Genomic DNA, 12432 nt, shown 5'->3' on the forward strand with positions numbered 1-12432 from the left:
AGGACGATCGAGAAACGCACGAAATTTTCGAAGCACATGGCATGCGTGCGAGAGGCCCGAAGTGCGTGCGTGCGCCTTCGGTTATTCGGCTCAGCAAGGAGCTGGACTAGTTGGACTGATCGAGCACGTGGCTTGTGTGTTGCAGCTCTATTTTACAAAACAACATTGCGTTGTGTTTCGCCGGCGCTGCCTTTGCAAGGCGGGGTCCGCCTGTTCTTCGCATGCTGGTTCACGAAGAATGCGTTGCGATAGTTTACAGGCAATACAGGCGCGATTTTTTTTGTATTATATGGCCTCACTAGTCTATAGACAAACTGTGGAGTAACTGCTTCCCAATTTTTCTCGACTAATTCTCACAAAGAATTCGTACAGCAAAGCCAAAGGGCCACTACAGAACAAAATCACCAGACTTTCTCGGTCCTTTTATTTGCAGCTTTGTGGACGTCGTTTGGCCAAACATGAAAACTTCGCGATTTATTATGGAGTGAGTCCACTGACAATGTGTAGAATCTCTGAGCTCATATTTGCCAGTGCTACAGTTTTCCGCCTTTGAAAAATTCTGCGTCCTACAATGAAGGGAGCGCTACTCAAATGAGTAGAAGTGGGCATGGTCTGCTCTCTTTAAGCGTTTTCGAAACGAGCTTATCCAGTCTGTCTTTGTCCTTGAGTATTTAGTTCTCAGGATGAGTGCAGATCTTCCTGGCCAAATTTTAGTACAATGGCAAACAAAATTAAATTCTCGGATTTTAAGTGTCAACACCGCAGTGTATTCTGGGGCACTCCGTATTGGAGCACCGCGAATTAATTTGCCACCTGACGTTCTTAACCATGCACATAAATTATGTACACCCGTGAGCAAAAGTATACGGACCACAGGGTCGCCGAAAAACCTGAATTTCTTCGTAATTAACCAGCATAAACTGAAATTGATAAGTGCATTGGAAAGCTCGCAATGCCAAGTTTGTGCGGCAGTTATTAATTTTATGTTCCATTCGCAGGCAGATAAATGAATGGGCTTTATCGTGCAATCTCTCGCCTGTATACTTTTGCTCACGGGTGTACACAAGCGTTTTTTGCATTTCACTGTATAAAATGCGGCGGTCACGGCCGCGATCACACCAGCGGTATTGCATTCAACAACGCATAGTCATAGTCATTGGGGTACCTTGTCAGATAGAGAATGCCCCGTCAGTACATTTCTGTGATTGCTAGGCGTTATCCCGTATTCAAGCAACCGAAACCATAATTCTCAGCAAAACAGGTTTAATAGCGATTTACTGTTTTTAAGTCAATGAGTGGAAGTCACGTGTCTGCAGTGCTTCAGTACTTCATTACGCCTTACAAGGGAAACGCCGAAGGCGATAGCCTTCGTTCCTTCGACCGACCACATTCTCGCTCAGTCCTCGATGAAGATGTCGAAAGAGACGCACTCAACTCGTCCTTTCTCAGTGATTCCCTCCACCCGAATGTTGAATGTGCCATTCTGTGAACGAAAAAGAAACACAAAACAAAGAGTTAGCTCCTGTCAACGTCCGAATACAGAGTACTATGTTTATAGGGCTCCTTCATGTAGACAAGTAGCATTTTCTCTACATTATAACGGAATGCAATGATCTTTCTTTATTACTGCGTGGGCAATTATATGAACACGCCAGGCGCATTTCTGCCGTCGCCGTCGCCGTCGCCGTGAGGTTCTGTAAAAGTCTAAGGCCGATAAAACCATCGCCACACGCCGTATGCTGTATGTGCGAGTGAATGCGTGCAAGGGTGAACCGGCGAACGCGGTTCAATCTCGCGTGCGCAAGCGAGGAACGCGGACTGGAAGTGTGCCGTCCGCTGTCGCGCGTGAGGCAGGAGCGTCTGGCGAGAGAGTGGCGTTCTTCTCCGGCGGCTGCTAGGCTATCTCGTTATCCTCCTCACCCACAGATCTGTACAGAGTGGAGACAACTGCGGCAACTACTGCAGCGTGGGGAACGCGAATGGCGCCCGCCGTAGTTTGGCGGAGGCCATAGGGATGCGTTGCCGGCGCTTGTGTGTCTTGAAAGCAATCTGCGACGTGGCCAAAGTTCGCGCCAACGCGGGCCTCATCTTCAATGTGATCTGCGATGTATGCAGAGTGCGCGTAGCGCCCGTAGCTTCGTATGCGCTGTGCTGTGCTGCCGCGACTTGTAACTCTAGCATTTTGACAGCGAGTTTCCGCGTTCATCGAGTGAGATGTGTTCATGCTGACCTGTGCGCGCAGGGCATCGTGCATGTTAATTCAGTTAAAACACGTCGGGGCGGTAGTTGGTTTAATACATGATAGAGTGTGTACGCGCGACTGTACAAGGACGCAGAAAGAAGCAAACACACAAAGACAGTGCCGTCTCTGTGTGTATGTTTCTTCGTACGTCCTCGTTCAGTCACGCTTATACATTCTATCATTGTTAATTTAGTTATTAAGGGAATGTTCACACGTTTGTACGGCCGCTAAGACTACTATCTTTACTTCGTTCAGCTATCCACTAATTTTATCGCAATCGGTGCTTCGCCTTTCGGGTGAAACTGCGACTTTCATGAGTGGTCGAGCACAAGTGCCAGAATTGTAATCAGGAGTTGCTACGTCATCAGGCTTGCCATTGAATGTTCCGGTGGAGTCTCAAGTCGTGACCTCCAATAACCTCAATTTCTGAATTACTAAAGCTTTGTTAACGATAATATAGACGTCTTAGACGTTCTCAAGAATTAATCTATCACTTTATCTTGACTAAATATTTGCCTTTAGTGTCTCCTTGAAAAAACATGCGGCAAGCACGATGAGTACACGTTTGTATAAGGAAATGATTGTCCATGCTAAATACCGTCGAGTTGATTTGCTAAGGCCGCGTGCACACTTACCCCCATTACGAGCCGGACAGCAGGGATGACCTTGAGGAGTATCGACGATTGATAGGAGCCCAGCGGGATGTTCTCGCAACTATTGTTCCAGCCAGCGCCGATCATGCGCTCGGTCAACTTCGTGCCTCCGCAGGCCTTGTATGTGCTGCATCGGGAAAAAAATGGAGTGTGTTTAGTGTGAAGACAGCTTAACCTATAAAAGCCCTTAGCATTTCTGGCGGGAACTGTTGAACGAAACTTCAGGAACACAGTCCGCATGTGCGAAGCAGCCCTCCAGCGACTGCAGAAAATATTAAAACGTTGTTCAGTATCTCCACTTCGTCGCCAAACAGTCCACTGATGTCTTCAACGCTGCTTTATATTTATAGACAAAAGACACATATCTCAGGCTTACAAGTAAGCGGGGCAAAGAAAATGTGATTATTATGGTAATATGAAAATAAACAGGCGCTGTACATCTATAGTAAATGTGTGTATCACTTGTCGTATGGATAAATTATGAGAAGGACTACATGCGACAGCATAGAAGGGAATCAAAGAGGAAAGAAAAATTGAGTACTGTGCTCATAAAGCACAAAACCACGTGGGAGCAATAATGCGCAATATTTTGGGAATGTTGAAGGGTGGAATGCTGCCGGTTCACACGCTTGTAAATGCGGTTGTTTACCTGGAATCAGACCGCCATTATACCCTTGAAATTAGGCAGAGGGCTATGAGTAGGTAAAGAGAATCTTTAGGTGACCATCACAGCGGGACAAATCAAACAACTTAAGGCGGATCGTTTTCTTCATTGTGTGAAGTGCGACATATGAACCACAAGAAGAGGCTTCCGTTTGACGAACGGTTAAAAGGCAAATGGAGTGCAAAGGTTGCACGACGACAGTTTTCATGCACACCTGTATCGCTACGGTGTAGACACCTGGTAAAAAAAAACGGTGGCTTGCAACTAAACACGGATGTTAAAACGGAGCACAAGGCATGCACACTAGAGGTAATACTGGACAACTAAAATGCAAGATAAACGAACATCAAAACTCTGTAGGATGGCTAAACAAAACGATTGCGAGGAAGCCTTTTTTTCTCCACAACTCAAGGCAGTGTGCGTAACCTTATGAGGTCAAGGCTGAGAGCTAGATGACTAGAGAGTGCAAATGAAGGCTTCACTGCGTGGATAAGATTTTCGTTGCTGCAGATGCAAGCCAGAGATAGGATGAAACATGTCTTAAGAGCGATTTCCTTCAGCCTCAAGTAGACGAGGCAAGCGCAGATATCGACGAAGCATCGCGATTTTAAAGCTGCAAGTGGGAGATCATTACGCGGAAAGTCGAGATGAGGAAGAGAACGCTGGGGGATTGGTGGAGAAGGGAGACAGTATAGGCCTGTCAGGGCATGAATATATGATTCACCTGCACTCGTAAATTTCATTTTATGGTAACGTAACACTTGTTACCATATCTATCTATCTATCTATCTATCTATCTATCTATCTATCTATCTATCTATCTATCTATCTATCTATCTATCTATCTATCTATCTATCTATCTATCTATCTATCTATCTATCTATCTATCTATCTATCTATCTATCTATCTATCTATCTATCGACCTGCGTATTTATCTACACATCAGTATATTCATGTTTCTTGTCAGGTGTGGCGCTTGCACAGAGCAACGTATATTTGCTGCACTATCTCTAAAAAAGAAAACTAAAAACCTGTGGCCAGTACTGATCCTGTTTTCCTCGTTCTCATGTAGACTTTTTTTCGTTTTATTTATATTTCTTGTGCCTGATCTTTCAAGCCGAACATATACTGCCAGTACTCACACTCGTGGTTTTGCAATGAGTGTAAGCATTTGTTTGTAGCCCCCAATAGTGAATATTCATATATTTAAAATTGGGGGCAAAATTGTGACTATAAAGTTCTCACGTTGCATTCAATTCAATTCAATTCACTTTATTTTTAACACCACAGTGTGGAGGACCGCGAACAAAAAGCCTTTTATGGCTTGACAAGGTCCGCAGCCCAGCATTTCCAGCATTCTGTCGGGACCGAAATGCAAAAAAAAAACGCTACTTCAATTGAAGGACAGGTAAAGAACCGAAGGGGGCCTAAATTAATCCGTCGCCCTCCCCTACAGCGTTTCACATAGCTCCAGTGTTACATTGGGACGCTAAACCCAACGACTGGATCAGTCAGATTGACAAGGTAAAGCGCGGGCGTTTTTTCCAGCATCACTAACCAGGAGCCGAAGTCGTCCACGCAGGGAGTTCGCAGCCCGATGGAGTTGTGCACGGTAAACTTCACGGCCGGCGAATGATCGCCCTCGCGGAGGACGTCGACCGTGTAGTTGACACGCATGTAGCGGCCCACCTTTGAGTCCTGGATGGAGAAGTCTCTGAGGCGAAAGCCACGTTTTCCAGCTGAAACAAACATAAACGCGTCGTTAATTGGGGAAGTGGGAAGGCCTATGTAGGACGCCGCTCGGGCCAGAGTTACGTATTTACTGTAAAGGGTACAATCTGTTACTCAGCCCTTAAGAGGAAGCTTTAGCTCGGGCCCAACTCCGACGCGGCCTATTCAAATACATGTAAAACGCAAAAACGTTTTTATGAGATAACCCCTGGACCGATTTTGATGAAATTTGCCGCATTTGAAAGAGAAAGTTAAATTCTAGTGACTGTTGGAAGCGGAATTTCGATTTAGGGCTTGAATTTTCTTAAAACGATTTTCAAATATTTGACCGTTAGAAAAAGATAGAATCACGAAGTTTACAAATTCATAGCTTTGCATCAAGAACTGATATCGCGGTTCTGTAAACGACATTCATTAGATCATTCAAAGCAGACAAATTCAATATGTCATTTTACATCTTACGTGAATTTGTTACGTTGGTTACAACGGTTTTGCAAAAGTTGTATTTCCCTATGATTAAATTTTTTTTATATTCATGTGTAACATATCAATTTTGTCCGCTTTAGATGTACTATTAGATGCAATTCACAGAATTGTATTATCATTTTTAGTGGTTAAGTTACAGAGTTGTAAACTTGATAGTCTCGTTTTTTGAAAATTTCCGATTTTTGCCAATTTTTAATAAAAAATTGACAATCTAACTCAAAAATTCGAAACCAACAGTCACTAGATTTTAAGTTTGTCTTTTAAATGCAACAAACCTCGTCAAATTCGGTGCAGTGGTTGCCGAGAAAAACGAATTCTCCTTTTACATGTATTTAGATAGGAGTACTCGAGCTAAAGCTTCCTCTTACGTCTGTCGACGCAGCCCACATTGGAATAGTTGCGGGTCGGATAACGGAAGCACTGGCTACAAAGCCGTGGCGAACAAACACAGGACCAAGCATTCGATAAGATTCATCATCATCAGCAGCAGCAGCCTGTTTTATGTCCACTGCAGGACAAAGGCCTCTCCCTGCGATCTCCAATTACCCCTGTCCTGTGCTAAACGATTCCAACTAGCGCCCGCGAATTTCCTCATTTCGTCGCTCCACCTAGTCTTCTGTACTCCTCGATTGCGCTTCTCTTCACTTGGTACCCATTCTGTAACCGTAATGGTCCAACGATTGTCTAACCTGCGCATTGCATGACCTGCCCAGCTCCATTTTTTTCGCGCTAGATGTCAATTAGAATATCGTCTATACCCGTTTGCTCTCTGATCCAAACCGCTCTCTTTCTGTCTCTTAAGAGGAAGCTTTAGCTCGAGTGCTCCTATCTAAATACATGTAAAAGGAGAATTCGTTTTTCTCGGCAACCACTGCACCAAATTTGACGAGGTTTGTTGCATTTAAAAGACAAACTTAAAATCTAGTGACTGTTGGTTTCGAATTTTTGACTTAGGTCGTCAATTTTTTATTAAAAATTGGCAAAAATCGTAAATTTTCAAAAAACGAAACTATCAAGTTTACAACTCTGTAACTCAACCACTAAAAATGATAATACAATTCTGTGAATCGCATCTAATAGTACGTCTAAAGCGGACAAAATTGATATGTTACACATGAATATAAAAAAATTTAATCATAGGAAAATACAACTTTTGCAGAACTGTTGTAACCAACGTAACAAATTCACGTAAGATGTAAAATGACATATTGAATTTGTCCGCTTTGAATGATCTAATGGATGCCGTTTACGGAACCGCGATATCAGTTTTTGATGCAGAGCTATGAATTTGTAAACTTCGTGCTTCTATTTTTTTCAAACGGTCAAATATTTGAAAATCGTTTTAAGAAAATTCAAGCCCTAAATCAAAATTCGGCTTCCAACAGTCACTAGAATTTAACTTTCTCTTTCAAATGCAACCAATTTCATCAAAATCGGTCCAGGGGTTATCTCATAAAAACGTTTTTGCGTTTTACATGTATTTGAATAGGCCGCGTCGGAGTTGGGCCCGAGCTAAAGCTTCCTCTTAACGTAATGCCTAGAAAACTTCGTTCCATCGCTCTTTGCGCCGTCCTTAACTTGTTCTCAAGCTTCTTTGTCAGTCTCCAAGTCTCTGCACCATAAGTCAGCACTGGGAAAATGCGCTGATTGTACGCCTTTCTTTTCAAGGATAATAGTAAGCTTCCAATCAGGAGGTGGAAATTTCTGCCGTATGGGATACAACCAATTTTTATTCTTCTGGGAATTTCCTTCTCATGATCAGGGTTCCCTGTGATTAATTGACCTAGGTAAACGTACTCCTTCACAGACTCTAGAGGTCGACTGGCGATCCGGAACTGCTGTTCCCTTGCCCGGCTATTTATCATTATCTTTGTCTTCTGCATATTAATCTTGAATCCCGCTCCTACACTCTCTTTGTTAAGGTCCTCAATAATTTGTTGTAACTCGTCTGCAGTGTTGCTGAATAGAACAATGTCATCGGCAAACCGAACGTTGCTCAGGTATTCGGCGTCGATCCTTACTCCCAAACCTTCCCAGTTTAAAAGCTTGAATATTTCTTCCAAGCACGCAGTGGGTAGCATTGGAGAGATTGTGTCTCCCTGTCAGACCCCTTTCTTTATAGGTATCTTCCTGCTTTTCTTGTGTAGAATTAAGGTAGCTGTAGGACCTCTGTAGATATTTTCCATGATATTTGCGTAAGCGTTCTGTACTCCTTGATTACGTAATGCCGTTATGACTGTTGGTGTCTCTACTGAATCAAGGGCCATTTCGCAATCTTTGAAAGCCATATAGAGAGGCTTATTACGCACGTACTAACATGTTCAAATTCAGCTTTTTTTCCCGCTCAGTCGAAGACTGGAATTCATTACCTGGGTCCATTCGCTCATGCTCATCGCGAATTTTGCAACCGCCATCCTAGTTGCGTAATCGTGCTCACCCATGCCCGGCAGCATTTGTATAACTTCTCGTGTATTTTCCTTTTTTCAGCGCTCTTTTGTAAAAGTGTTCACTTGTGTTTACCGCTGTATACTCCAATGCATTTTCTGTACCTCTGCTCAACCCACTCCTGCTACAGCGCAAATTGCGCTGCAGTATGCATAAATGAATAAATAAATAAAGAAATAAAGAAATAAAGAAATAAAGAAATAAATAAAAATGCCAACTGTGCCTTGTAAGCATAAAACTGGAGCAAAAGTACGGTGATTTCCTCCTGGGTATAGTACACACACATAAAACATGAGAGCTTCATGTAGTATAGCTGGCTACATCACTTCAGGTGCAATACCTTAGTGGCTATACATAGAACCTTCGCAGTCCCCGAAGAGTACTGTGCATGAGAAGTAACAGCTTGTTTGATGTAATGATAGAAACTTGTTAGCGTTGACAATGTTTGGATATGAACATTGCTTTCTTTAATAACTGGGGAAACGGATGTTCGTTACTCGAAAGCTATTCGACAAAGTATTCCATTTCCGATTCGCTTCTGGCGCTATTCGATTTGTATTTCATTCTGTCTCAAAAACATTACTAATCGTCCACCCTAAATCGGTCCACTTACTCATGCACGATGTCACTTTGGGCCATTGTACAACTTCTGTACCGGCGCATAAAGTTGCCGTGACCACCACCGCCAGAGCCACCGCAGTCAAAGCCTTGTTTTGGGACGCCTTGCGCAATCGCCGAGGAGAAGCAGCCAAAGGCATTTCTTCCTGAACCGGATATGCACACACACAAAAAAGCTCAGTGACGACAGCGCCCAATAAAAGCGCGTTCCCGGCTGCAAAGCCGCACACTTCAATTCACAAGTGCCCGTGCTACTCGGTGATGAAGCAGGCGCTTTGAACAGTGCCTAGTCGCTGTACACCATTCGCCTTAGTACCATCACAAATGCCATTAAACAAATAGTTACACTCGGTCACGACGCTGCCGTCTGTTTTTTCAGCGCCATGGCGCCTGCAAAGGCTATCAATATTCTTTATTGACTGCCTTTCGCACCATACACATAGCGTGAAAACTACCAGAACACCCGTACGCCAGCTGTATTTGCCTTACTCGAGAAGAGTACACGCTAAAGCGCTATATATATATATATATATATATATATATATATATATATATGTACGTATGTATGTATGTGTGTGCGTGCGTGCGTGCGTGCGTGCGTGTGTGCGTGTGTGTGTGTGTGTGTGTGTGTGCGTGCGTGCGTGCGTGCGTGTGTGTGTGTGTGTGTGTGTGTGTGTGTGTGTGTGTGTGTGTGTGTGTGTGTGTGTGTGTGTGTGTGTGTGTGTGTGTGTGTGTGTGTGTGTGTGTGTGTGTGTGTGTGCGTGCGTGTGTGTGTGTGTGTGTGTGTGTGTGTGTGTGTGTGTGTGTGTGTGTGTGTGTGTGTGTGTGTGTGTGTGTGTGTGTGTGTGTGTGTGTGTGTGTGTGTGTGTGTGTGTGTGTGTGTGTGTGTGTGTGAATACACAACCTCTAGTATAAGGTCGGCCACTAGAAGCGCTGAGCAATGAAAAGAGTGCCCCAAAAGCCGCACAAGATTTGGCGCGAACGAGTCGCAGGCTAGCGGGTTCAAGCGTCATTAATTTCACCAATAGTCAAGGTTCTCGACCGTAGCTTAGGTAACGAGAATAAGCGCCCGCTTCGCCGATAAAGTTCATATGACACCAAAAGATAAGGCGGATTCTGAATAACGCGAGGATGATCTGTACAGCTACGTAGCATTTGCATATCTTTTAATGTCTGGCTCAATTTAAGTGAAACACCCTGTGTATGCTCCTGCGAGAGATTTCGCTTGGTCAAATAAAACGATTACGCCTGAAGGCGTACACGACTTCTCCTTATTGTTCGTAGAAGTTGTCGTTCTGTGTCAGCCCGAACCTTGGGCTGCTTGACAACAAAATGCTGTTCGCTCCCCGGGTTTCCTCTATAAACGATTCTAACCCTCCTCCACCCGCCCCTAAATTTGAAAAATATAAAAATCGAAAGACCCTTTAAAAAGAAAGATTCTTGAAAAGGATACCTCGTAATTGCTGCAGGTTCACTGTTTCTGTCGACATGCAAAAGAATGAAGGACCTCAATTCCAGAATATGCAATAAACGTTAATTTTAATCACCGCCAGTTTTTTTAACGCGCACCCAATGTACATGTACACTGGCGTTCTTTCTTTCCGCCCCCATCGGAATGCGGCCCCTTCGGTGGGGATCGAACACGCGACCTCGAGCAACAGCGAAACGCCACAGCCACGGGGCTACCGAGGTTGGGTGAACTGTACCAGAAAAAAAAACACATACGTTGTATTAAGGTCAATGGGAAGTTCTTAGTTGAACCTAAGGCACATCCATTAGATGTTCCTGTTTACCCGCTGTATTATCGCTGCCAGAATCGGCAAACCGTCGTCGAAATTATGTGGCAGAAAGGCTGCCTACATTTAAACACCTGGGTGTTTGAGGGCAGACATAGATTTAAACGCCTCATAATTGGTCTGGCGTGAAATCCACGGACACGCGCGACCGCCTGGCATACAGCAGTGCACTTTGCCTAGCGTTTTCTGCAACGATGTTAAGTTCGCAGCAGATTCAACAGGCAGAACGCCCGCACACGAAGATCAAATGCATCGCGTGTGCACGTATGTGCGCATGCGCGCTCAAGAGGAAGCGCAGTGTACCAATTCTTAAAGACATTCCGCCAGGCACAAGTGGCATGCTGAATTCAAGAGTGCTTCAAAAGTGCGTTGCATCAACAAATGGGCGAATTATATGTGCACGTGTGAGATGCAGACATGAAAGCTTCAGAGTGTAATTTCAACTAATGAAAAAGAAACATAACTCTGCCATGAAGAAATTTCTGGTAAATAAAGCATCTGGGAGGACAACTATTTTTATGTGGACCGAGAAAGGTATATTTGTCAAGTTGGTACTTCATACATTAGAGATCATGCGGTCAAATTTATCAGAAGTCGATCAGAAAGCAATGACCGAATCGTCTCGATAGCCCAGTGGCGTAAGCACTGATGAATGGTACTTAATCATCTGCGGTACCCTCGATCCGCAAGTTGAGCGACAGGACGCAGAACCAGCATCCATAGCGATCGGCAGAATAAGCGCACCCTTTACTCGTGCTTGCTCGCCAATATTTTGACGGGTTATCTATATCTACTCGCTCAAGCTCCTGTCTACTCAAACTCATCGGCGCTCGTTTTCACTCGCACCGGCCAACACTCACTTTATATTCAATTTTTTATATTGTGTGGTAAAGCGCGAAGCATGGGCAAGGGATGCAAGAAAAACGAGGACAAGCGCAACCAACCAGCCCAAACCATCACCATTCTAATTTATATTGACGTCCGCCCAAATTCGCTGTAACTGACTTTTGATCGCACTCACGTCAACTGGCACTCCCTCCCCCCACCCCCACCCACGATCACTCAAACTCACCGACACTCACTCCCACTAACCACACCTCCACTCGTGCCGTTCGTCGCTCACTAATGATCACTCTCAAGCCTGTGTCACGAGTGCGGAAGGAGCAAGAGTCAACGCGGTACTCGTGAGTGAGTATATGCCGACCTGCGCCAGTGGCAGCTGTGTTTGAGCACAGGCGGGGACCTCGCGACTAACCATCAATCGCATTGCGACGCACGGCTGCTTACCCCTAAAGCGCTAATGCAGGCTCCCAACAGCAGAGCAAGGCGAGTGCAGAAGCGTGTGAGGACGAACTGAGAGATAGAAATGGTTTATTACCGCAGCAGGGCGTCTTTTTCTGCAGGTATCGCCTGCGGAGTTCTGTTTCATGGAAACTACGTCATCGCCCGACATGGCTCAACACAAGAGAGCACACATATATGGAATCGGCTTATGCGTAACCTGTGCTACCGCTACACATGTGCCGTTCGGCGGCACTGTTCTCTGCAATAATTGCGCAATGGTACAACAGACGGCCCCTAAGTTACCTCCCCGCAACGAATAAATGTGCGCAGTTTTTTTGTGTGGGTAATCCACATATAACGCCTTATAAATGCAAATGCATTGGTCAATACTTTAGCTGCTCCTACGGCAAACGGCTGCCGCAGCTTCTGTGGTAGCCTAGTTTGGTTGAGAAATTAAATAGGCCTATAATTGTGTGGGGGGGGAGGGGAGGGGAGGGGCGGAAGATGTCAC

General features: G+C 44.7%; 1 protein-coding gene across 1 annotated transcript; it reads right to left on the reverse strand.

The window, feature by feature from the left end:
* Positions 1-1241: 1241 nt before the first annotated feature.
* LOC142563695 (uncharacterized) lies at positions 1242-9148 on the reverse strand. The gene is made up of 4 exons (XM_075674289.1): positions 8837-9148; positions 5120-5300; positions 2878-3022; positions 1242-1483 (listed from the first exon to the last, which is right to left on the reverse strand). Exons 1-4 carry the CDS (start codon positions 8979-8981, stop codon positions 1397-1399), a joined length of 558 nt encoding a protein of 185 aa, XP_075530404.1. The 5' UTR covers positions 8982-9148; the 3' UTR covers positions 1242-1396.
* Positions 9149-12432: the final 3284 nt, after the last annotated feature.

Source organism: Dermacentor variabilis, chromosome 11 (genome assembly GCF_050947875.1).
Source record: "Dermacentor variabilis isolate Ectoservices chromosome 11, ASM5094787v1, whole genome shotgun sequence".
NCBI lineage: Eukaryota > Metazoa > Arthropoda > Arachnida > Ixodida > Ixodidae > Dermacentor > Dermacentor variabilis.

Excerpts from the sequence above, each read along its gene's own strand:
- LOC142563695 (XM_075674289.1), bottom strand. The coding sequence starts at position 8,981 with ATGCCTTTGGCTGCTTCTCCTCGGCGATTGCGCAAGGCGTCCCAAAAC. Across the intron at positions 5,301-8,836 it reads CAAAGTGACATCGTGCATGA|CTGGAAAACGTGGCTTTCGC; the intron begins GTAAGTGGACCG and ends TGTTTGTTTCAG. Across the intron at positions 1,484-2,877 it reads CTGTCCGGCTCGTAATGGGG|AATGGCACATTCAACATTCG; the intron begins GTAAGTGTGCAC and ends TTTCGTTCACAG.